This window comes from Zophobas morio, unplaced genomic scaffold (genome assembly GCF_036711695.1).
Source record: "Zophobas morio isolate AGI-343-1 ecotype UQ-CSIRO unplaced genomic scaffold, CSIRO_AGI_Zmor_V1 ptg000005l, whole genome shotgun sequence".
NCBI lineage: Eukaryota > Metazoa > Arthropoda > Insecta > Coleoptera > Tenebrionidae > Zophobas > Zophobas morio.
In genome coordinates, this window is record NW_026972110.1 from 11,396,660 (window position 1) to 11,424,255 (window position 27,596).

Genomic DNA, 27,596 nt, shown 5'->3' on the forward strand with positions numbered 1-27,596 from the left:
ACAGTTAATGGACGTAAACGATACTAACACACCCTGGTCTGAAAAAAGATACAGGTCCAGAGTTCTTGACTTTAAAAACAGGGACATATCACAATGACATACAATGTTATAGGTATCGGTACCAATCGTAGAGTTCAGCTTTAAAAATTACCAAATAAATCATGGAATAAAAGTATGCGGAAAGAACGGTTAGAGAACGAAACAGAACAAAGCCATTCCGTTGAGGCTGAGTGAATTCAAACCCGCAAAATCCACCTTAAATATTTGATGTGTTGTAGATTAAACATTGAAAAAAAGTGGTCGTAAAGTATACCTGCAGTATTGTCAATATAATAATCGCCACATTGAGAAAAACGATTGGTAACAAAATCTGTATTTTTGGAAAAAAATACATTTTAACCTACAAACTGCTGTGAAATTTTGCAAACACTTTAAAGTTATGTGTTTATCCTCTCCGAACACTTGATGGCGTCATCTTAAAATTTTGCAGGTTAAAAACTTAAGACTTTTATGGTTTCTGGGAAAACTATTCATTTGTTGTTAAACACATTTGTATTGTATTCACTGTAAAATATAAAATACCTCTAAATTGTTAATCATTCAATGTATATAGCAAACAATTAAATGAGTTGAATCCTGGGAATATTAAATGCTTATTGAGAATTAACCGCAATACTGTAGTAGCGAACGAATAAAATCATTTCATCACATTGTTTTAATTCACAGTCATTATTGTTAGTATTGTACACATTTATGTATGTAAATACTCACCAATACTTGTCACAATCTGCATGATAATACATCACTGAAAAGGTTATTACTTTAGTACCCGATGGCTTTAATGGGCGCTTGCGGTATCAAACCAAAGATAATTAATGACATACAACCTTGTTGTTAACAACATAATGTTCGTCTGTTCAATAAATGATTTGGGATCATCAAGCTTTATCCACACCACTTACTAAATTCACGTGAGCTTTGTCAGTGTAATCAAAATTTGGCGTAATCTCCCTGAAGTTCGTGAGAATTTCGTTATGACGCGCCATATCAGTCGCTAAAATACATCTTATAATCCCTTCTCGCACTTGCTTGAAATCCTCACTTTTGAAAGACTTGAAAATGTTGCAGTCTTCGTTTTCGAGTATCCTGAATGCCACACTACAATGATGATTTTCTAATGGTGAGATGTCGTTATAGCGAATTGCCAGTTCGGTTTTTGCGTTGATTTGATAAATATTGTTGTAACCGGGATGATCTAGGTCGTGACAGATGCATGATGTTATTAAAATCAGTACTTCTAAATCGCCAATCTTGGATGGTAAATCCACGCTCCAGGATATGGCGTACATCTGAAACATGTTTTTGTTTGCCTTTGTTTGTTTCCTTTGAAGATTCGGTTTTAAAAAATGGCTTTATTCTCTTTACATGTTCAATTTACACGGTTCGGGGATTTTGCCGCAATGGACGAGAATTACTTTGTTTTGAAATGAATCGAAATGGTAAGTATTTAAAACCTGCTTGTTATTGAAATTATCCACCAACAAAGGAATTAATAAAGGAAAACAATTGTACAATAAAGCATAACCATTTCTGCTATTACTAAAGAGAATTTAATGCCAGTACTTTAAAAAAATAAATTTGAGAATAATTGTTTTTAGGTCTTTTCCTCGGGTGCTGTTGATGAGGCATGAAAAATTTTGTGCCCTTCAGTGGCGTAAGAGGAAAGTCAAATTTGGAAACACTTTTTCAAAAACACGTTGTATCATTTTAATTAATTTTTTGAAAAAATTACTCTTCCAGACAACCACGACTTGTGAAGATAAAAGTTGTCAGAATGAGGAGAACAAACTTTTGTAACCAGTGAACGTAAAATATCTGGTATTATTTACATAGTTGTAGATCTAGTGAAAGTCCAATAGATCAGCATATATACCTAGCGTGCTCGTAAATTTGGAAATATTACTGACAAAAAACTAAACAACCTAATTTGACAAACACGCTCGAATAGGTCGATTGTTTAAAACTAAGGTGGCAATGATTTTTTTTTGACTTATATGACATCATCGATATTTTTTTATTTGTCTTTTATTTTTCTCCTACATATTTTGAAAGTAGGTAAAAAAACTACATATAAAATCAATTCAAATTTCTTCGTTTTACTTGCATATTATTGTGTTAAAAATATGAAACTAATAAAAAATAAATAAATATATACATATATTTCGATATTTTAACTATGACATAAATAAATCAGTTGCTAATAACTAATAATGCTAATACGAGTTCAAACCACTGAACCAAAACTGAATTTGAATTTGATTTGATTTTGCATCGATTTAATAATATGTAATTTATTTTAGTCGACAACAGTAATTTTAGACGTTATATTTGAAATATCTATACGACAGTTCTGTCACAGTAAGGACACTAAGCAAAGATGAAAAGAGAGACAGGGGAATTAGATTTTACGTCTGGAATTGCAAGCTCGGGTTAATAGGGTGTGCTGATTGCAGATCTAGTAACTAAGGTTTATAGATTTGTCCGATAACGAGAAAGTGGAAACCAAAAAGTAAAAAATAAAAATAAGCAAGATGTCCGAGCTCAACTCGCATTCACATGACATAAGCATTGATTTTACTTCGAAAAGTCTGTCCCATGGGATGGAAATTTTGAAACCTTGCAGGAGTTTCTTTCACCACCAAAGATATTGTTGGGTGCATAGTCTGTATTGTTAGCTGCTCATACAGCGATAACAATAAGGTTAGTAATGATAACACTGGTCAACAACAAATTGGCAACAAAAGTTCTGTTGGTAAAAATTACAAAGTGTAGATGTATCATTGAAGTTCATAAGTAACATTCTTAAACTTTAGCTCTAGTTTTCGAAATATACAGGGTGTTTCAGCTACAATTCCAGGGCCTTCGGCTTGAAAATATCGAAATTCTGTGAAAGCCATTATTTTTAGCTTGAAGGCAATGTAAAGCTATATTTTTTAAAATTATAATTGTAGCGGACTTTGATAGACGGTTACGATTACAATGATGTTAGCTACTTATTCCAGTTTAAGTTGATAAAAATATAAAGTCTATAAACATAAAAAAAATTGAACTAGAGTGAAGTGAAGTGCCTTTTTTTCAACACGATCTGATTCAAAACCAGTTATTTCAGTTATTTTCAGCGCATGTTCGAACTCTAGTAAAACAGTGGCAGTCCTTTATTTCGCTCAGTTTCATTTTTTTATGTTTATAAATTTAAATTTTTTATCAACTGAAATTGAAATAAATATCTATGTGTTATACATCATTGCAATTAAGTGAAACAAAGGTCAAAGAAGGTGCATCAGTAAAATGTTTAATGCCAATAAATTTCAGAGCCTCTTAAATGTAATTAATAATTTTATATGGCAAAAATTAAATGTATTTTATAATCTTATAATTCACGCAAGGGTCGCAAATACGCCAATTTTTTATGTATCACCGCAAAAATTAATTTAAGCGCGTTAAATCTGGGCTGCGAGCTGGTCATCGAGTGGGATCTTTACTGCCGACCTAATTTTCATCATAAATGTTTTCAAAAATTAAAAAAATTATCTATTTTTTACAGCAATGTTTCGAAATTTCTGACTTTAAAATTAACAGTTATAGTTTAATTGTCTTTACACATCTGTTTCCAATTTTCCATGATGGCAACTAGATGTATATCTTCCTTTAGATAATCTGTATTATTTATCGTTAAAACTAAAGCAAAACATCAAGTGTTTTTACATCATTCTAATGGTAAATTAATGATTTATCAAAATCTGATAAAAACATAGACGATGCAAATTAAAAAAACATAGGTTTGGATCGCGACGTCGAAGTCATATTTCCAGTGCTCTAAACTAGGTTTACCCCATCGATCTCTAAGGAACGGCGTTTACAGAATTTCAAAATTTCTACCCATTCTCAAGATATACTATGGCGAAATTTTATCTGGGTCACTCTGTGTTTTGTATTATCTTTCTAACAAACACTTTAGTTTTTACTTCATAATTATATTTTGACTCGAACTGTAAGCTCTTGCAAATATAGAGGGTACATCTGTTCTGATTAATTTTTTTACACATTAGTTTTAAACCAACTATGCAACTCTTTATGTGTAATACCTGCAAATAAAGTTTAATTAATAACTATATTGTGTGTATATTGATAAAGTTGGCCATAGTATAAATGTGTGGTTATGTAATCACAGAAATATTGCACATTGTTGATTAGTCATTCATTATTTTGTAATTCAGGCCCTGCTGGTGCCAGGCAGCACAATGGCGCGTGTCCCCCCAAAATTACAGCGTCTACAAACACACTGGACATAGCAAAATAATAATTTTCAATATTTAAAAAATTATCCTGAAGTTTATGTCATAATTATTAAAACTAATGTTTTATCTCGCTCCATTTGTATCAAATGTGCATCAAAACTTACATCTAAAGATGTTGTGTCTTCGGTTGGTAACGTCTCGATAAAAGCGAAGGCTAAATCATGACTCATCTAGACGTTTTGTTTACACCGTTGCCATGGAAACAGCGCCTCTAGTCGCTATATTTGGCTAGAATCGGGTCACATTTGAAACAGTGACTCCTAGCAGTAATTAAACTACGGGAGTTCATTTTCATTTTGTGCGAGTGAAATTATTTGATTTAAATAAAAATAATGAATTCAGTTGAATAGTTAATAAAAAATCGTCATCTATGTTACGACGATAAAATTGTAGTGAAAAATTTAGGAAGAGCCACCCTCGATTTCTTAATAAAAAAAGTGCTTATGGCAAAACGAGAGACAGATATTTTAATAGATATAACGCGTATGATAAATTTTTGTAGATGTGCGGTTGTGAAAAAAAATTATACTTAAATTGTTTTGTTTTGTGTGTCTCCTCAGTAAGAAATGAGTTAAAACAAAAGGTATGTGGATTTTTTTACCTTCATTGAATGTATTTTTGTATTATTTCCGTCACACAATTTCGTCTATCAATTTGTAATAAGTAATAATAGCCTAATCTTCATATTTAACCCATCAATCAAATTGTCCTCCCCCATTTGAAAAGGTCACAAGCCGCCACTGTTTTGTTCAGAGTATAGTTTAGTACTAATTTAAACTACAAGTCAGTAAACGGTTTCAGGGTAATGTCCAGAAATGAAGTTAATTTAATTAATGTGTCATTTTAACAAAATTGTAACGTTTTCAGTCAGTTGTTTGTTGTTAAATATAAACCTTAGATATTCATCTCTCTTGACAATTACTGACGAACTTATTAAATTCACTTCATAATGCATTCACAACCTTTTTAGACCGCAGCAAGAAATGGAAATCTAGTCACTTGCTTGGTAATTAACGGTAGTAAGCTATTTAAGGTTATGAATTGTGTCATAAACCGAACTATTGTTGCCAGCTTAAATTTAATATCATCAAGAAACATTATTATTAAACTAATTAATTAAACATTCAGAACTTAATAACTTTACGAAATAATTCTATACTTGAAATTAAATATTATTTTATTCACAATCGGTCAGTAATGTGAAACTTTCAAACTTTTTAAAAGTTTGGAAGTGAGCTATTACATACTTCACTTCAATCTCAAGGGTGGAAAGTGACATATGTCACTTATCTGTCACTTTCCACCCAAGAGCTGAAAGTAACTGTCACTTTCCACCCAAGAGATTGAAATGAATGTCACTTCGACCTTAAAACGTTACGTATGTGTAATTAATGATAGATGGAAATCAGCGATTATAAATAACTATAAGGAGAGCTTATGGTGAAGACTGTCAAGTTATGTCAATTTTTGTATTTTCCAACGCCTGCTGAGTGACTCATATTAAACAGAAATCAAAGTTTTAAATTAGGACATTTTTATTTTATTTTAAAACTACAATTAAAACGATTGTGAATAAAATAGCATACAAACCTCGGCAAAAGTACCATTCCTATGTCTCGAGAACTAGTTCACCTGGAGGCTGCGCCTCTCGGTAAACTATAGTTCTCTCGACAGTAATGGAATACTTTCCGCCTCGGTATGTAATATACTATTTTAGCTGAAAGGAAGGCATGCTGTTGGAAAATTGATGCTAAGTGCAAAAATTTCTGTGGTTAGTCCTAACAGGAGAACATAATTTATATTTTAAATAAAGCAAAATTTGTCGACTTTAATTGACTAAAAGTTGTAAGAATTGGCAAATTGTCCCATAATTTCTTAATATAAGTACATATTGTTAAAAGAAGTATGCATTTATTATCTTTTCCAGACGATAACTCTACTATCTGAAAGAAAATTTTACCTGTTGTACTTTATAAAAAACGACTAATTAAGTTTTAAGTGTTTTATTTCTTATAAATGTAAGAAATATTATTATAATCATCTATTTTTTATTAAATATAGAGATAATAATTGTTAAAATGTGCCACAAATAGTGTTGTATGTTATTTATGCCGGAAATGGGATCATGCCACTCACTCGCATGCAACCCACGACTTACTACGTTTTTAAGAGGCAACGTTACCGTTCTTAATAAATCCTTCTATGAATATACAGGGTGTTTCTTACACATGCGGCATAAATAGTTTTTTGTCCTTGAATGATTTTCGGAATGGCGCCTCATTTCGAAGATAAGGTCCGATAAAAATATAGTAAAATTACGGTTCTTTGTTTTGCTACTCAGGAAACTTCCAGGGAAACGTTTTAAATAAACTTGCAACACTCAAAACAAAATACCTAAAGAACGTGTTTCTTTTAGTAACACCGTTATGTTGTATTAAATCAAGTTGAAAGACGGTTACCTCACGGAAATGCCGCGGTGGTAATTTTTTAGTAGAGCTTAAAGCTTAATAATAATTTTAGCTTAAAAAATGTAAATGAGCGCTATTAAAGTGAAATGCAACAGAGGAGAAGTCCACGGGTCTGGCTTTTATAAAAGTATTCCCTTAAAACATATTTAAAAAGGTTCTGGAGGACCATTCTCTCCACATTCTGCAGCTTTTTGATCATTGTAAACGTGTAAGTGGATTACTTATCTTTTGCACTTTTTCTTTCAAGCGAAAACGAACAAAACCTCAACTCACCATTTGTGCGACACAGAAGCAATGCCTAAAGTTGTGAAACGGCACGTCGTTATAATTCTTGTAGGCTTCGTAGAGGAAGTTTCTAAGCGTATTTATATCTATAGCAAACTTTGAACAGAGATCATAGTCGAGATACATTTGTTGAAGCAGAAGGAGCAGTTCTTCGTCCTCCCAGGGCCGCGCATCGAACGTAGGTGTCCTCAGCCACTGCCGGATCGTATCCGACACTTGAGCCTCACTGAATTACGTCATAACTAAAAATATCAACCTAGGGTTTCAACGAATCCTTACCATATATTCGCGAAGTTCTGCTTGACCCTCTTTTTCACGGAATCGCTCTTTCTCCGGTATTGCAGACGGCGACATTCTTCACTGGAAATCGGTTCCGGAAGCTGCTTGTAGAATCCTGCGGGAAATGGTTAAATTATAAAATGCCGAGAAAATACAGATACACATTTTGAGCGTGGGTTTTTAAAATCCGTACTTCATTTAGATTTCTACTGCAATTAAAATGTATAAGAACATGAGTAAGTAAGAGGAGTTAGGGAAAGAAAATAAGTTAATGGTGTAGGTACTTCGTTTCCTTTGTAAAATAAAGCTGCTTTTTCCGTGGATGCTCTTTAGAATTAAATTGACGGCTTAAGGTTGTGTAACGTTGTCTCGGCAATATTTCGAAGCGCATTCAACTTTTAATGAAGAATGCTGAGAAGTATTATAACTATTTATCCAAGAAAAACGCTTTGTAAACTCCTGTTATGAATCAAAATTGTATTAAACGCCAAGAGCGTGCACTTGATGGTTGACAGAGGCGATATTTCGACAGTTTCATTAATGACGTTACACAGATAAGACGCTATGAACATAAAATAAAAACACGAATAGAATTTTTTCTTATCATTTTGATCTACTTCTACGATTCCTTTGTCTGGAGTATTCGACAACAATTTATTTTGACTGAGTATGACACAAGATCAGAATCTCGTTAGAATTTTGATCTGCAGTATCCAAAGTTTCCCATGGGTTTTACAACAGCTATGACAAAGTAATTAGCACGGATCACGGAACTTCTCTTATTTCGTAAATATGCTAATACCACATTGAGAAGTCATTATAAATATCTAAAAATTACAAATGCAAATAGTAAATCTAATAAAAAGAGAGAAAAAAAAGAGTACAATGGAATAATGACCGCATAGCCCCGAAAACAAGCCACACCCTTTCTTAGAGAAATGGGTCCCGGCTTGTATGTATTTGGATTTTTTGCTATGTTTATGCCTGCGGCTTACATTCAGATCTTAGGAACATGTATTTTTCGGCGTAAGTATGTTAAAATTTACCGTAACCTTAAAATTTAAAAGCGCCTTAGGTATGTCAAACTTAATCTATGCACGTGTTTCTCATTTGTACATTTTTAGAAGTAGGTAGTTGATTATCTACTTTGTAAATAAAATGTGTTTGAGGTAATTTGTTTTGCTTATTTTTGTGGAAAAGGTACCCGTACACCCAAGTAGACATATAATAATCTACTACAATGCGTGTGCTTATCTACCTAGGTATCTAGGAATTTGATTTCAAACTGCACTTTAGTTACAGAGTTTACCTCCTCATTGTAGTCATAAATTACAACCCTTGGACATAAGTGTTTTTGACTCTTTGGAAGCATATTACAACCGAGCAATTGACTCCTGGTTATTAACAAATCCAAGGTTAAGCGTAACTACTTATGAAGCAGCTACATTTGTAGGCGTAGCGCATGAAAAGGCCATAAAGTCCGAACATATTGAAGCTGGTTTCAAAAAATCAGACATTTATCCTTTCGATCAAGGTGCTTTAACCGAAGATGGTTTTTGACGAGCCATGTTTCAGATCGATCAATACCTACTTAATCATCAGAACCTAGATTCTGCAAGTACTACCCCAGACTCTTTGAATGTGGCATTGACGCCCAAGTAACAGTTGTGACGACAGATGAATATTCAACTCCACCGAAGACTACAAATATAATCGTCACCACCGGTAGTCATTTAATAAAAGATTTCCTTATTGTAATCTTCTTGCATAAAGGTTTTCCAATTCCCTGCTGAATGCAAAGTATATCTCGAAAAAATAAAAGCAGAAGAGCAAAAGAGCGTAGTTTATAGCAACAGACACTCCCGAGAAAAATGCATTAATGATATCATTGAAGAAGATAGACAAAGAACAAAAAATAAGAAGAATGTGAAGAATAAAGGTTTTAGCAGAATCAAATTCAGACGAAAGCTGCAGTGATGATGGCATGGTTTTATCAAATATATAATCAGAATATGATGCTGAAACTTATTTAGCGCTTCCCAATGATTATGAAAATACAGATAAAAAACCAGAACCAGGTGATTTTGTTTTGATAGAATTTTGGCAAAAAGAGATGTTTCCTTCATTGAAAAAGTTATCTATCTCTAAACATTTGCGAATTGGGAATGTTTTTGAAATTACCTTTTTACGGAGAAGCGAAAAAGTGAAGGAAAAATATGCTGAAAGACATCGCCGTGGTTGCAGAAGGCGCAATCAAAATGATAAATATTGCCCAAACCACTATGTATAGGGGCAAAATGCCAACAAAATTTATTTTCATTAAAATCAATTTTGCGTCCTCAAACGTGCACTATACATATCTACCTAATTTAGTAATTTACTATTGTATTTTGCTTTTTTCGAAATTAATTCATATACGATATATTGTTACGTTGAACGGGGGAATTAAATCGGCGTAGGTAAAACTCAACAATCTATTTCTTAATAACTCGAATTACAGGACTAACTATTACAGCGATTGTGCACAAACTATTTCCGGCGCAACTGGGCTCTTCTTAACATTCGCTGAACTCGTGGTTCGACTGAATCAATGGTTCCCGACGGTGGCCGCTATTTAAATCCCTGCATTTCTCTAGATGGATCCTGAACGCCGCTTCTAGGTTTTTTCTAGACCCCGCAATCGAGACTTCCGGTAGCCGGCTCCAGACATGTCTTTATGTGAACGCCGCGTTCGCGTTCGATTAGTCATCACCTGCGTACGATCAGAAAGCTCTCGACCGCCATAGGCGTCGTACCGGGGTGGCGTAAGGGTGTATTTCGTAACAATATATATTTAGAATAAAGTAAAGTAAATAACGGTTCTATGAAAATATTAGGTACCCTAAATAAGTTTCCTGCACTGTCTCATCATAGACTCTTATTGTGGTCTACCTTGAGACCGTTCAATACCTTGTAACGTTACAAGGTATTGAATTATATAGTAAAGCTAATTATTTATATTTTTAAATTTATTAGTACCACGAAGTCTAATGAATTCGCAGGAAAAAATAAATTTCTAAATTTCAACAATTCATAACCAGTTTTCTAAACAGAATACGTTTGAAACAAGGATGCATCCTGAATCCTTTCCTGTTTAACCTCATTCAATATGAAGCAATAACTAAAATTAAATATAAACAAAGTATAGTTAGTTTTGGATTTTTAGCAAATTGAATTGAGTAAAATCAAGTTGTAGTGTGCAGATGATGGTACTGACTGCCGAAAATGGAAAATATTTACAATATAGTATCAATGTGAAGAAATGAAAGACATAAACATAAAGATTTGTCAAAAATTCTGAAACGGATCAATTTTAATTTCTAATTACTCTTTTTTTGAGTCTCCTCACTTGTTCAGGATCACACTATTTCTTTTTAATGAAATTCTGTAATTTTACTTTCTGAGCGTAAGTTAAAGAAGTATTGTAATAGTTCCATCCGACAAATGGCTACTTTCATGTTTTTTCGACGTTTCATGACTAGAGTACGAAAAAGTAGATCTCGCGTTTCCGTTCCCATTTCCGTCTATCAGTTGTCTGTCTGGCTGTCTCTCTGTCCGTCTATTCGTCTGTGCGTCTGTCTGACGTTTGTGTCAATTTTTGTAAGACAGATTATCCCCGAAACTAATGGACCGATTGTCGCCAAATTTTATATGTATCTTAGGAAATATCATGTAAATAAATGGTCGCGAACCAAAATTTGTCTTCCCATCTCCACCAAGAACATGATGATGTACTCTCTTCATTTTGCGTAATTAAGGTTATCGATATCTTATGAAATAATATACTCCTACACGCGTGGTTTATGAATCTGCCTTGATTTTTCACAATTATTTTACAAAAATTTATTTGTGCACGTGGTTCATGTAAACGATATCTCGCTTATGTGTCAATTGCACAGTCGAGTGGGATTGATGATTGATTCTCGGACTTGTGCTCTGCCCCGTTTGGGTTCGGAATCCATTCTTACCGAGTGCTTTTTGTGTTTACTGTGTCTATATTTTTACGTACTGAATGTTATCTAAAGAAGTGTTGTAATAGAGTCCATATCAGACGAATCTCTGTTTTCAGGTTTTTTCGACGTTTTATGGTCCCTCGAGTACGAAACAATAGGTGTCCCGTTCCGTCGGTTTGTGGTCTGTCTGTCGTCTGTCTGTCGTCTGTCTGTCGTCTGTCTGTCGTCTGTCTGTCGTCTGTCTGTCGTCTGTCTGTCGTCTGTCTGTCGTTTGTCTGTCGTTTGTCTGTCGTTTGTCTGTCGTTTGTCTGTCTGTCTGTCTGTCTGTCTGTCTGTCTGTCTGTCTGTCAGTCTGTCAGTCTGTCAGTCTGTCTGCCTGACTGTCTGTCTATCTGTCGCCTGGGTCAATTTTTATTAGACAGATAATCTCCGAAACTATTGTATCGATTGTAGTCAAACTTTATATGTACAGTAGCGGCCAAAATAAAATAGGACACTTTTCTTTCCCTAGTGTAACTTTCAAATCGGTACGGACGTTTAAATGTAATTGTTAATGAATATCTATGCAATGTAGGACAGTTCACACAACTACATTTTTTGAAAAAAAATCTTTTCAAGAGGTGTCCTACTTTATTTTGGACGCCACTGTATACAGAAATACCGTGTAGATGGTAAAACGCTAACCAAAAATGGGATGACTCCATCTTTAAAATTTACAGGATTTTATAAAATTGAAATAGTAAATATTACATATTTCTTCTGCATTTGTGGTTTACGATTACAGATTTTTGGAAAAAACATAATCAAAACTGAATAACATTTTATAAATTAACTTTGAAATTATTGTAAAACCAAATGCTCTAAAATCTTGTCAATGTTTTAAGGTGATCTTGGATATAGTAAATAGTTAATCAAAATTTAACTTTTTTATTCCCCTCCCCCCATCGTGACGCCATCTTATAATTTTGCCGAATAAATAATGTTACCTAAATTTTTATAATTATTTTAATATGCTGTGAAATCTTGCAAGCGTTGTAAGATGATCGTAAGCATCTTTAATAAAAATTTATTCAATTATCTCTTCCCAAAAAAGTGATGATCCTCCTACAACTATTATGAATCTGTAGTTGTGGTCTACATAAATGCATTCATATTTTTAAGAATTATTTACACAGAGTAGCTCAAAAATATAATTAATGTGGCAATTTATTTTATTGATTAAATTAAGAATGGCTCACCCCATTTTCCCGAAAAAGTGAGTATAACTGCTGTTACAGTCCACCTATTCAAACTGATTAATTATGTGTCCTTGATAAATTGTTGATGACGTCATTACAAAATTATCCTATGGAAAATCTCACTTGAAATAGCATTATTTTAAATCATAGGGATTATTATTAAAAAAAATTAATTTACAAATTTAAATTTTATGATTTTTCGAAGAATTTGTATTTGTTCACCTGTATTTCAGGGGTTCTCTCTAAACTTTTGACGTGTTTCCAATTTTTTTGAAATTGTGTAAAACAATTTGATTGGAGTGTAAAAATGTAATAATCTTAAGAAATTTTGAAAAGAGGTGTAAGAAGTGTAGTATTCTATAAAAAAAGTATATGATGTCATAGGTTCGATATGGATGACGCCACAAATAGGTATACATGTTTAAAAGAGTTTCCATTCTATACATTAGTTTACAGGAAATATGTGAAGCAAAATTTCAATGAATTGTAATGCTTTCTTTACCGATCGAATATTTAATTAGTTCTATGTTTACTTTCGTTAAATATTTAGATATATTACCGTTATGAAATATTATGGTAACAACTATTGTTATTGCGATTAATACTATTGTTAACTGCAACAGAATTTTTGGTGGTCATAAAAACGACATTAATAATTATTAATTTTCAATTAATCTTAGGACTTTATTTGATTTTGTAAAATAAGTTTTATCAGTTATTTATACATTATTCTACTCAAAAGTATTTATTTCGCATTTTAGTGACCACAATCCTGTTGTTTCTTTCTTACATTATGACAATGTTGAAGAAAATATTCATTTATAAAATCAAGCACGTCAAGATTCCGCAGAATACATTTACAGTTACGACTGACAATAAATGATTTTATTTTATAATTTAAACCTTGTTCGCGAATTGTCTGAGTACAATTTAATATCTCGTAGAATAATAATTATTATCTCGCTGATGTTCCTGTATCCAGGAAAATAATGTAGGTTGAAAAAATCGTCCTCCAGCAACTGCATATTTGAGATGCAAAGCAAGCTTGTAGCATTTACATAATTCGCGGAACTATTCGAGATTGTTGTTTAAATGGCACGAAAAATAAATTCAATTCAATAGAAGAACGCCTGCAATTTGTCGCAGGATTTTTATTCTTATATGAAATTCTTCCGGAACGGATCTCGACGCAGCGATGATAATCTATCGCCAGACAAATATTTGTTTTTTGGATCGACATCAGATCGTCGCCGGTATTCAAAGTACCCGATGAAATTATAGACTCTGGGACTTTTTATACCGTGAAATGCGTCAAATCGTCTCTATAAATACGTAAGTCAATATTTACACGACCGGTTGAGCGAAGTCGCCTGAATTATGGGAATGTTTAAAGGAGTTGCGGGAACAGGACCGGGTCCGAGAATCTTCAGGTAGGTAAATTTACTTTGCTCGATTGATTCACAAAACTGCGCAAAAAATATTACCTGACGTTTCCCCAGATAACGCGCTATGCTAAAATAATATTTTCTACCTTGACGAACAACATTAAAAATTAAAATATACCTACTTTATCACACGAAAACTGTCCGAAAAAAAAATGGACACAAATAATTTGTGTTAAGTTCTTGAAAGGTTAAGATAAATATAAGTTCTTGCACAAATATAAAAACAGATTTAATCGCGCCTGTTATTAAATCATTTTGATTCCAGTTTCGGAAATTAACAAAATTATCTAAAAGTTTTAATTACGTACAACTAGAACCATTAAAAGCATAAGAAACAAAAAATTAAAAATAATAATATTAAAACAAAACTTCCTGGTTATAATATTTTTCCGCTTCTAATTTTGAATCGATTATGGTCAATATAATAGTCTCGTGCCTGCTCATATGTTTGAGGGTTGGAGGTTTTTACCCTGTCATGCCACCAAACCGGCTGTATGTGCTTGTGTAGAGTAAATATGTGACCCTTAGGAACTTCCCTAAGCAAATGTTTATTTGGAGGGATAGTCCATGCACCAAATTACCGGAAGGTGTTGGTGGGATAGCTACACCTTAAGCCGGATCTGTGTTTGTTCCTTATGGGTGTGTTATTTCCAAGTTGTTTCCAATGTTGTTAAATTAATAGCGACATTTGGGGATCAAAGAGAGCGAGATTAATTAGAGCGACACCCCAGGCGGGAAATTCGCGACAGATGCCTTCTCTTTTTTTTACAATGAAACGACGGAAACTTTCTCACCACCTAATACAGACGAATAAACAAATAATTTAAAAAAGCGACGGTAGGAAGAAGAAGCGTGAACAAGTTTAAGCTTAAAACACCTTATTACCGTAAATCCAAAGTTTAAAAGACAAGGGAAAAATTTTGATGGTAAAGTATTAATAATGTCCGTGTTTTAGGTATCTACATTCATAATTAACCGCTTATTAAAAGTCCCTAAAGTATGTCAAAATCACAGGCTGTTCCGTCCCTTTTGAACAATCAATTTACTCGAAAACTCTAACAATGAAGTACTATCTACGTATCATCAAGGCTCTAAACGAATTGGGTTTCACCCGACTTTTCTTGTTCAAAAGAAATTACTTTCTTTATATGTTGTTTTAAATGATTAGTCTTCCTTTGGCAGTCGTTTTCACTTGAAAATTGTTTCATATTTTTTAAAAACAGTCGCAACTATGTTGCCACATATTGTTATGTTAAGTAAAAGAAACAAATTCAATTTAAATTTACCGTGAGATTTTTATATAACGTGTGATTTAGAAAGAGCTTTCCTAGCCCTTGAAGAACAGTGGAACATCCTTTTGGAAAAATTAAAAATTATGTATGATTTTTCGAATTTTATTTATTTTATGAGAACCCGTATAAGTTAAAATAAAGATATATGTGTGTAGTGTTAAAGTAAAGGTAACGAAGCATGCTATGCGTGTTTCTAGTGAGTTTTTTCATAAAAAAAAATTGGGGTGACGTCAGCAAAGATATCTACATCAATTTAGATAGATGAAGTGTAATAAATGGTATACCTCATTCACTAACTTTTTGGAGTTACTCTGTATAAGCAATTTTAAAAAATATGATTGCATTGGATAAACCACAAGTATATAGATTTTCAATTCATCACCAGGTTTGTGGGAGTAAATTTATCAATTGGATCAATCATTTCATTCGAGTAACGTTCCTAATTTTTTAGTATTTGAGAAATTTAAGATTTTGTATATTTTAGATACGAGATAGGGATAACTGGACATATTTTGATTAACGATTTACAATATTTAATCTTAAAACGTTTGCAAGTTTTCGGAGCACTTAAATTGTAAGTATAATTTTGATTTCTTTTGTAAAACTCTGGATGACTATGATAAAAATCCAAACGGGTTCATAAAGCGCAAGTGTATGATGTAAGAAGTACGTTATTTTACAAAATTTAAATAAAAGTAGACAACAGAGTGTTCGATAGTTTCAAAGATTATAACTGTCTTCTAAAAATCGACACAGACGACGACAGACAGAGAGACAGAAACAGGGACTTACTGTTGCGTACTCTAGTGTTCATGTAATGTCCACAAAATGAAAAAGTAGCCATTCGTTGCATGGATAATATTACAGTACCTATTTCCGTAATTTACACTCGGGAAATAAAAATCGTAGTATAAATTTTCGGCAGTTGTCTAATGAAAATGCAAGTTATTAACGTCTTTATCTTTCGAAGATACTCATTTTTCTCTTCAGATCCGCAAGTGAATGAAAACATATTTCACTGCCATTTTACTCAAAGAAAAGTTTGTTAAACGTATGCAGAATGGCATATAATGATGTAATAAAGTCATTTTACTAAATGTATAGTTTTATGTTCTCTTTACGTTTCGCAAATCATAGCATACGAAAGTGCACGCTTCCTATTTCCATCTGTTCCCAAATTTATCGAACTTACTTTGAAATGTTAGGCTGTTAAGATTAAGCTCCGATTTTTTGGTAGGGGATACACGAATAAATTTTGATTAAAGATTTACCATGCTTACGGAAACACTAAGACGTTTACAAGGTTCCAGAGGATTCGATTTTACAGTTTCTAAGTTATATTGTAAAATGCTGTTGTTATACAGTGTTGATTTGTTTCTCCAAAAAACGGATGTCTAGGGTAAAAAATCAAGATGGATTCATAAACCACAAATGTATTTTATATAAAATTGAAATAACATTTACTGTGGAAAATTTTGAGATGACCTCAACACATTGTTGGAGGGATGATTAGACAAATTTTGGTTTGTGTTTGACCACGTACATGATATTCTTAAAATATATACAGGGTTATGACAAAATTCATTGAAAGCAAATCATTTCTTTTTGAAAAAAACGCAAAAACATGTCAAGCTTTTTATTTTACTCTTTCTCTTTTGACATACGTTAAAGAAATTTTATTTCAAATTGATGTCATCAATGATTTTTTTAATAAAAAGGTATAATCTTGATTGCATTATGTATTTGATAAAGATTTTTTTTTATTTTTAGTTATTTAGAGAGATTTTTTCAAAAACAAAAGCTGCGCTTTTTATGAATTTTGTGCATTACTTTATCATAAGACTGTATATGGAAAATTTGCCAACAATCGGTCCAGTAATTTCGGAGAATATGTCTCATAAAAATCGACACAGACAAACAGACAGACGACAGATAGACCGAAACTCTAGGGGTCATGAAACGTCGACAAAACATGAAAGTAAAAGTGAAAATTTTTCAGGAAATCAAGAAAGCTCCAAAATGAAAAATCAAACAAAGATTTTTTTATTCGTTATGCTTTTCCTGTGTTTGCTTTGAAGAAGAGGTTCAAACAATTTTACAATGATATACAGTGTGTTTATAATAATGATCACATTATAGGGAGCCATGGCCTAGAAATAGTTTGTCACTTAATATCAAATAAAAATAAATTAACCGTTCTGTGTCTAACTTTGTTAGTTTTTCACTTCCAAGATTTGGTAAACCAATCAATGGACGTTTACGTTTTGTTATAAATATTTCAGCGATTGAAATTCTGTTGCTGATAGATTTTTTTGTTATCATAAAGAGAACACGATTTTTTGACGATCATGTAAGGCATATATACATATATCTATAGTTTTTATGAAAGTCTTTGATATTGGAGTCGTCCATTTGGAAATGGGAAATGGATCAATAATATAATCTACGTAACAGAGAATCTATGGTGGAGTTCCCACACGAAAACCTTAGTGAAATTTCCTTATTCAACACATTAGGATGTATTATGTACATATCTGTAGCAACAGGTTGTATAAACAAAGACAAATTAGGAAGGTCCAATGTTAGTGATGTAGTTGTTGAAAACCTGAAGGAACGGTTAGAATAAAGTATCACTAAACTGTAAACGAAGTTACCTCAACAAATTGAAGTTCCTCACACATCAAATAGAGTTAACAAAAGGTAATTCCATTTCCTTCTTTATCGGGTAACGATAGGAAATACATTTTCTTGTTAAAGATTAGGAATTTTTTTTTAAGGATAATATTTGGTTTCTGATTATATACCTTCATTTTTGTGTTGAAGTAACTTTGAAAAAACACAAAGAAGAAGCTAAGCGGTGGTTTAAAAATTTATTTTGTTTGTTTTATGAATACGTTATATTTTACAGTTAAATCGAAGCTTCAACTATGTCGAAAGCAGTTTTCAATTTTTTTAAAGCTTTAAAATAACAATAAAATTATGGAACTTCAATAAAATACATATGTCCAAACCTTCCTTTGTATTGAATTTTGTAAAAAAAAATTCGAGCCATTGTGACTTTACGATTAATTTATACATTGTTATTTACAAAAATCTATGAAATGAAGGAAACTTAACCTTATTCAAATAATTGACTTAAAATTATTTACGACACAAATAGTAACTTTCACGCTTTTTTTAATACAATATGAGTTAATATTTCAGCTATGCTCTCATAGACAGTATTTTCTTGTATACGTTATGCTATTGTATGGTTGTAGAGAAAAAACTTTTAAAAAACAGATGTTTCTCTATGAAAAAAAGTCGTCATTTTCAGTGAACTATGTGCCTTTGCGTTCTTAAACAATTTCTAAAGAGTAACTTGGGTTGAAAGCAGCCGTATTGCACAGAAACGTCAAACGTCACATGATCTTAGTCATTCTGTTAGCAAATCGCAGCTACATTATAAAATTGTCACATGTTTAACTTCGTGAACTTAGCTTCCAGCAAGAAACATACGCTGTATATTTATTTCACGACAAAGAACAACTGGCACGTGACGAAACAAAAACTCAACTCTGGATATTGTCACAGCAGTTTCCTTTTAATAGCAAACTGTGCTCATAAATTAATAAGTTTCTCTTTCTTTAATTTACTGTTATAATAGAGCACTCCAAAAAACTCCCCTTATACAGGACAACCAATAAATTATGTAAAATGTTTTACCGAGCCAGCTCAGACTCTCCGTGGTTTCCAGCTTTTCCCGGAATTCATCCACTTGTCTTTGGAGTTCTTCCACAGCAGGCGGCAGTGGCAGCTCAGACCTCAACTGTCTTTCTATTGCGGATACGCGAGCTTCCAAAGCTTTCAAGGTATTTCCTGTCGACTCCTGAAGCATAGCGAACCCGTTGGCGGCCACCACTTGCAGAGAGTACCTGCTGTCTGGAGTGTTCGGTGGTAGATCGCCGCTGATGTTCAACAACTGGCCTGCGGTGTTGTACAGTTTCAGAATGTCCCGGGGTCCAGCCTCGGCGGCAGATCTGAACAAATCTGGAACAAACAAAAAATTCATTTGTTTCGGTTCGCTCATTAATACATTAAATGGCTCTCAGCAGCCGATTGTAAAAAAGTTACCGCATGGTCGCTTTCACGAATAATGAACATATCGTGGAGACCGACAGCTATGATATTTCCATTTGTTTTCACTGATTTTAAATTCAGTTAAAATTGATTCAAATGGAGTGCTGACGTTTGGAAAAGTTATATATTATTGATCTGATTATTATACATTTTATTTATATTTAAATCATAAAAACCTTTTTCTGCGAAATACGTCCGGGTTAAAATAACGTATTTTTTTCATCTTTTTAACCCTGAAATATATTCAGGTTCTGCATTTGCCATTACACACAGGTCTAGACATTTCTATGGAAATGTATTATTGTAGGCTACGAGCATGCACAGAATTGTTTAGTTTATATTTCACACACAATGAGTATGTTGAGACTTACAAAATACACCAATACCTGGGAATCTGTAGTAGAATTTTAGTTTTTACTAAGCTTGAAATGATGAAGAAAGATATGTAAATTTTTGGTCTGATTAATGGGTAACGTCAAAGTATTTGCGTATTTTTCTTAACGTGGGAACCTTAAAAAACCCCAATTTATCGCTGGTGAGTGGATACAAGTATAAGAGATGATTAGCTTTGAACCTTTTTCAAAGTATTGGGGATAGCAAGCATTCGATAATTAATTTGTGTGATGCACCCATCTTCGAATTTCGTCTGTATAGAAGGAACGCGCTGGATCGAATTGCTCTCCAGTCCTGTCGGAATTAAAAGAATCTATTTTTAAATATGCTGCTGAGGTAGAAATCCTAAGAAAATCCGAAACTGGCAGTTTCATAAAAAGCAATGTTAAAATGACGATATGCAGTGACGTACGAAACTAATAACCACTTTATTTTACAATATTTTTGAATCTATGTCTGTGATCAATCTTTAATTCTTTATCAATCAATAATAATGAAGCTTGCTACGCGCATGTTTCAAATGAGTTTTTCCTTTGCAAATACATATGATGACGTCATCAATATTTTTACAAGGACATGTGTATCGATTTGGACAAGGGCAGTGTAATTTAATTAATAAAATAAATTGGCTTTTTTGATACACCTTGTATAAACAATTCTAAAAGAATATGTTGTATAAATCGCAAATTTTGGGGCGAATAAACAAATACATATGTTTTGGTTAAAAATTTACAATGCTTACGACAACTTTAAATATCTACAAGATTTCAAGGCATGTGGTTTTGTAGTTTCAAAATTAAACTGTAAAATGTTATATAATTTTGATTTTATTTACAAAAATCTGGGCGTCTCGGGTAAAAAATCAACACGGATTCATGAACCACACGTAAAGGAATATGTTATTTTATAGAATTTAAAACCCATTTACTACGTACAATTTTGAGGTGATGCCATATAAAATTTTACAACAATCGGTCCGGTAGTTTCGGACCAGTAGTTTAGGAGATTATCTGTTCAATAAATATCGACACTAACAGCACACAGACAGACAAACATATGAAAACGGAAGACCTATTTTTCCATGTTCTACGGGTCATGAAACGTCGAAGAAACGTGAAAGTCGGCATGCGTTGGATGGACCCTATTATAATGTGTACTTACTCTCGGGGAGTAAAAATAACTGTACATCAAAAATGTTTTGGCAGTGAACGATTTATGAGTATAGATTTGGCTCTGTCAAAAACAAAAAAATTGGTCTAAAGAGTTTAGACAGTACTTCCCTCGCTGTCGGAAACGTGACGACTGCATGTCTATTATGGTTTTTTTTTTGCAGTAGATTTCAAAGCATTCGGTTTTGTAGTTTCTGAGTAAACCAATAAAATGAATTTACGCATTAATTTTTTTTTTGAGTCACCCGGTATATGCAAATTCAAAAAATATGAATGGAATGATAAATCACAAGAAAAGACTCATCATATTTTGTACATTTTAGATAGGATTAATTCAACAAAATTTTGTGGTGACGTCATCATTTTTTTTAGAGGGGACGACCAAATACATTTTGATCAAAAATTTACCATGCTTATGATAATTTTAAAACATCTTTAAGATTTCAAAACATACGGTTTTGTAGTTCCTGAGTAAATCAGTAAAATACATTTACGCATTCATTAATTTTTTTGAGTCACCCTGTATATGCAAATCCAAAAAAATATTAATGAAGTGATATATCACAAGCACAGACTCATCATATTTTGTACATTTTAGCTGGGATTTATTCGGCAAACTTTTGAGCTGACGTCATCAAGTTTTTGGAGGGGATAACCAAATATATTTTGAGTAAAGATTTATGATGCTTTTTATAGCCTTAAAACATCTGCAACATTTCAAAACATTCGGATTAGCAGATTCAAAATTAAATTGCAAAATGTTGTTTTATAATTTTGATTTTTTTTTTCAAAAATCTGGACGTTTCGGGTAAAAACTCAATTCGGAGTCGTAAACTACATGTTTAGGACTATGTTATTTTATACAATTTAAATCCCATTTACTATGTACAAGTTTTAAGTGACGTCATCGCATTAGTGGTGGGGATGATTAGACAAATTTTGGTTAGCGTTTTACCATCTACATGATATTTCTAATATAACTACAAAATTTCATAACAATCGGACGGCAGACAGACGGACAGACGGACAGACAGACGGAAATGGGAGACCTATTTCTTCGTCTTCTAGGGGTCATGAAAGATCAAGAAAACGTAAAAGTAGAGAGTCGGCCGAAGGGGTCCTTGAGATTGTTTCAAACTTTTTCAAAAATAGAGCGCAAGACCCCCGAGATTGTTTCAAATTCCTTCAAAAATAAAACGCAAGGGGCTAAGAATGATTCTTTCACAGTCTTTTAAAAAAACTAGTCCAATGTTATTTTGACAGAACTTTCTTTGCCCCTGAAATAAAGTCCAACAAACGTAGATTTTTCGAAAAGGTATAAAATTAATTTTGCGAATTTTATTTTTTTATATGATGATAACGCTTGAACTTAAATGTGTGAACTGTTGAACTATAAGTAAAGAAGCATGTCATGTGTATGTTTCAAGTGAGTTTTCCATAACAAATTGTTATAACGTCATCAACATTTTATCAAAGTAAGTGTCCTTACTAAAATATTTTTTTTTAGCAAGGATACCTAAATCAATTAGAATACCTTCAGTGTAATACTAACAATAACGGTAATGTATTTCCGGGAAATTAAAATGAACCGTTCTTGATTTGATCAATAAAAAAAAGCTGCGGGCCCGGTATCGATCCGTGGACCTCTCATCTACGAAGCGAGCGTGCTACCGCTACACCACAGCTGTGGTTATCGAGTTTCGTATTATGTGTTTAAAGAACAAGACGGATTAAACAATAAAAAAATATAATAATAAAAATTGGTCGAAGGTTATTTCGACAGAACTTCTCTCGCTCCTGAAGTACAGTAAAACAAATCCAGCTTTTTCGAAAAACTATAAGATTTGATTTTACGCATGTGTTTCAGTTGAGCCATAAAATTTTGTGATAGCGTCATCAAAATTTGAGCAAGGGCATATATCAATTTGGATAGATGAAACGTAATAGTAATAATAACAGAACTGTATTCTCATAATTTTCGGGAAAATTGGTTTAATTAATAAAATAAAGTGCTTCATTCATTAATTTTTTTGAGCAATCTTGTATAATTATATTTTAAAATCATGGGTGCATCAATAAACCACAAGGGTAGAATCATAATATGTACTTTGCATATTTCAGAGAGGATTTTTTGCAGTTTCAAAGTTAAATTACAAAATGTTGCTATACAATTTTTTTTCCAAAAATCTGGATGTCTAGGGTGAAAACTCTACTCATCACAAGTGAATAAGGTACAGTAGATCGCTTTTTTCATACTCTAGGGCCATGAAACGTCGAGAAAACATAAAAGTGGCAAGTTGCCCTATGGACTTGATTACTGTTACTACTATAGAACTATTTATTATTACTAAAATCAAGGTAGATTCATAAATCACAAGGACAGAAGTATGTTATGTCCAAAAAATTTAAGTGGCTTTTACTAAAAGATTTTTGGTGGGATAGCTATAGAAAGTTTGATCAGCATTTTAGCATCTACATTATAGTCTTAAATATATATATATGTAACATTTCAGGACAAACCCAATAATTTCGAATAATATCTGTCTCGCAGAAATTGACACGACAGACAGACGAAACTATTGGAGTGATAAAACGTCGAGAAAACATGAAAGCAGCAGGGAAGTAAAAATACACAAAAAATTCTGAAGATTCTTTCAAATACTCAGTTAGCTTACGTTTGGGAAATATAGGTCATCCACAAATTCAGGGTTTTTACCATTTTGACTCTTCTGCCACTCTTGTCAACAAATAAGGCAGATTTATCAGAAACAAATTTAGATATCATCCCAACCTGCGTCAACCGCTCAATCCTAGCTGTTTAATGGTATTGGTTTAAGATTATTCCCAAACGAGGGAAAAAGTCAAAGTCATAAAACCACAAAATTTGTTGGCCCATAAAATTTCATCTGCAACAGTTTTCTCTGTCAATTGTTGTTTTTGTATGCTGAAATTTTAATGTAAACTGCAACATTTTTCCTAACTACCGAAAATTAAGTGTTGGAGAAATTATTTCTAGTGGATATTAATAAATACAAATTGCCAATTGTCGCCAATTCAATTCAAATGCAGTAGGAAGCATTAGCGCCCTCCTCAATGAATGATCTTGTGACTCGTCGTTTTACAAATAATGACTTATAAATTCAACGATCCTTCCCCTTCACGATTTCCACACCTCGCTTGAGGGGTATCGCAAGAGCAGCCTTAAAATTTGACATTTAATTTACTTATCCAAAATTTTAAATGAAATAAGTTCTTTCTTATTGTACAATTTCTTGAACATTTACCAGCCATTACGCTGGCTGGGGTTCTAAGTTCTCGAAAATCTTCATTTTATTGTCAATGTCACTGATGCATATCATTATGTGAACTCAGTACAAGCAGTGGTAGAAACCTTGTCTGAATACAGGTTTCGTTTATTTTACGTGACAGCGTATAGCTGAATTTTCACCTATGTGCTACGTGTAATATCAATCTGTCGTTGTGTTCTGATGGTCCTGTATGTCAATAGACACAATGAAACATGACAATATGATACGAGCTAATTCACATACTATCCTTACTTGTGTATTATAATGTAGAATATTAGTAAATAAACACTGCAATTCAATCTAGGAACACATAATTAATTAATTTATTAAGTTAACACGTTCTCTACATTCTGCATAATCCCCACGGAGTGCAACCACCTTCTACAGACATAACCATTGGTTATGTACGTAGTTGTGGGGATGACGTTCTGTAATGGCGGCTTCAAAATCGCCTTGACGCCCGTGAAGCGTAAATTTTACTTTGAAAACGTCCTCCTTTCAACTCCTATACATAAATGTAAAACTCACAATAGACAATATAGTGACTGTAGTGTTATAAGTGGTACATGTGACCTAGATTGCAGTTTTCACTTTGTGACTTTTATTATTTTTTGTACAGCACTTTTACAAACAAAGAGTTTTCATTCAACGAGTCCCCATATACTGCTGCTGTCATTTCAAAAGTTTCTGTGGTTGATTTTTCCTAGACGAACACAGAAGCAAACAAGTAACTCCACAAAAATGATATTTTTACAGTGGTAGAAGTCTGCTTTGTTAACGAGCTCCGGTTGTGTGAGCTTCGCGTTCTACGATCCTAGATCCTAATAAATTTAGTCCAAGTCTAGTGAATTGCCCTCGTATAATGGTTATTTGAAGTTTTTAATCATTTTCATTGGTTATAGATACTACGTAGGGCAATAATTTTTGTATTCACGAATAAGAAATAAAAACGGATAGCTCGTAAATTACTTCTGTATAGTTATAAAACTCATTTGTGATATATTATAAACAAGGATATAGTTTCATAGTAAAAATCAATACACCACTATGATTTGTACAACAGAGTTTTCAATAAAAGCTTTTGCTGGTAGGAAAACTGCAAATTATTATAAGTTTTTATTATCGGTAGCTTTAATATATATAAAACTGTTTATTTTCTCTATGCAGTATCCTTTTTTAACAAAAAAATCTGAAGTTATTTTGACAGAACTGCTTTCACCCCTGCATGCATGTTAAAATGTAATCGACAGTAACTATACAAATATTTTACGAAACTTGAGATGAAGTTTATTAAGTACATTCAAGAAAGGAATAATATCAGTCTAAATTATCAAGCTGTTTACATAAATCTAGTATTTGTTTCAATATTGCCGTAATATCTCATTCATTATTACTTTATCAAAAATATTGCATTTTGTTAATAAAAGGTGGGCAGTCGTTTGATATATTATAGAACATAATAACTAATCCTTTTAATGCATTTATTTGTTATTGCATATATTATCAAAAACATTATTTTGTATCTATTTCATCGACAGAATTATTAAGTATCCATAATTCATACAGACAGACAGACGGAAACCGGAGAGCTATTTTTTTATGGAATATTAAGAAATATACACTTGTATTACATTATATAAAAAATTGCGTGTTATATTAAGTACTTAAATTATTTCAAGAGCAGTTAAGTAGCAGTATTACACATACAAATAAAATTCAATTTCTGCTGTGAATAGTGTGAATTGTTAACACCATAAATAATACATTCGACCACATTATTACCGTTGTGAATTGCTGCTATTATAATGCTTAATACGGATCTTGCAACTACAGCAACATTAAGTTCCTGCACACGAGAACTAAGGAAACAATAAGTTATGGCTTAAAAACGTCGCATAGACCAGGCTCCGACAAAAGGGTACTTTCAGGAGAATATATTTCGTTGCTTACTTTTATGATACATCAATCAACCTAAGCCTTCACCGTTTGTTCCAAATTTTCTATGGTAAGAGCTTTCGTCTTTACGAAGGATGATGTGAATATTTAGAAATTTACAAGATTAACGATATTTTGGAGTGTGAGCCTGTTGGATATAAGGTCGAAACCAGCTTTACAAAATTTTCAAAGTAAACATGATTCTATCAATTATTTCCGTGCGTAAGTTGGTAATGTTGGTATCGCGTTTCCGTCTGTCTGTCGCCTGTCATCTGTTGGCGATTTTGTTAGATAGATGATCCCCAAACTGCGAGACTATTTGTTGTGAAATTTTAGGTGTAGGTATTTTAGGAATGTCATCTAGTCGCCTCTAACCAAAATTTGATCACGTTGTTTCAGTATTTTACTACATGCTATATAGATAAATTCTTTTTAATTTTCATAAAATGGAATGCTTGTGTACTTGTGGTTTATCGGTACTATTTTTAACTTAGATATCACAATTTTGGAAAAAAAATAAAATTTTTCATAATTTTCCGCATTAATGTGAAAGTTACAAAACAAAAATATATCTCTTTATCCCCCTCCCTAAAACTTTATGACGTCGTCTCAAAATTTTGCTAGATAAATACTATTTAAAATATGCAAAATATACTTCTCACAAAAATTAACTGTAGCACCATCCTCAAAATTTTGCATATTTACAATTTGAATATACAGGGTTAGTATAAAGTCCCGGAACGGTCGAATAACTTTGATAGGTAAACAACATTTTTCTTTTTTTTATAGCTGTAAGTTTGACAGACAGGGCCGCCTACTTTTTTTTTAATGGAACCCCTAGATTTTCTGAAGCAGAATAAAAACTACTTTCAGAAATTATCAACATGTTTATTTGTACTGATCATCAATATTTTTGCAAGGATACGTACACATATGAACTTGGATTGGTGCAGTGTAGTACTTGCTAAGATAAGACTGATTGTGGCAAATTACATACTTCCTAAGAAAATAGAGGCCGGGTGGGCATAACTACTAGTATTTGTTAAAATAACATTGATTTTGGTAAATGACTGAACCATATTAAGAGTAATCATTGGAATGAAGAGAGGGTGGGTGGGCGGGGCTATTGCTTGCTTATAAAAGATTTTGTATGAAAAAGTTAAACTTAGCCCCACCCACCCACCCGTTCTCTGATTTTTTTCTTCAGAAATAAGAAATAAGTGCTTGCTCATAAAACTAGAAAAAACCTAATTTAGCCTCGCCCACCTCCTGTCTCCATTTCATTGAGTTATTTTATTTAGTGTAAACTGGAAAT

At 32.7% G+C, this 27,596-nt stretch overlaps 1 protein-coding gene across 5 annotated transcripts in view; it reads right to left on the reverse strand.

Annotated features, from left to right (window-relative positions):
- The window catches only part of Pde9 (Phosphodiesterase 9), a 252,277-nt gene that overhangs the window by 11,675 nt on the left and 213,006 nt on the right, over positions 1-27,596 (reverse strand). For all 5 annotated transcript variants that reach the window (XM_064047105.1, XM_064047108.1, XM_064047107.1 and 2 more), the window contains 4 exons: positions 19,063-19,386; positions 7,391-7,505; positions 7,100-7,337; positions 963-1,349 (listed from right to left, as the gene is read on the reverse strand). In XM_064047105.1, coding sequence (XP_063903175.1) covers positions 963-1,349; positions 7,100-7,337; positions 7,391-7,505; positions 19,063-19,386 — 1,064 coding nt within the window. The remainder of the gene's footprint in view (positions 1-962; positions 1,350-7,099; positions 7,338-7,390; positions 7,506-19,062; positions 19,387-27,596) is intronic.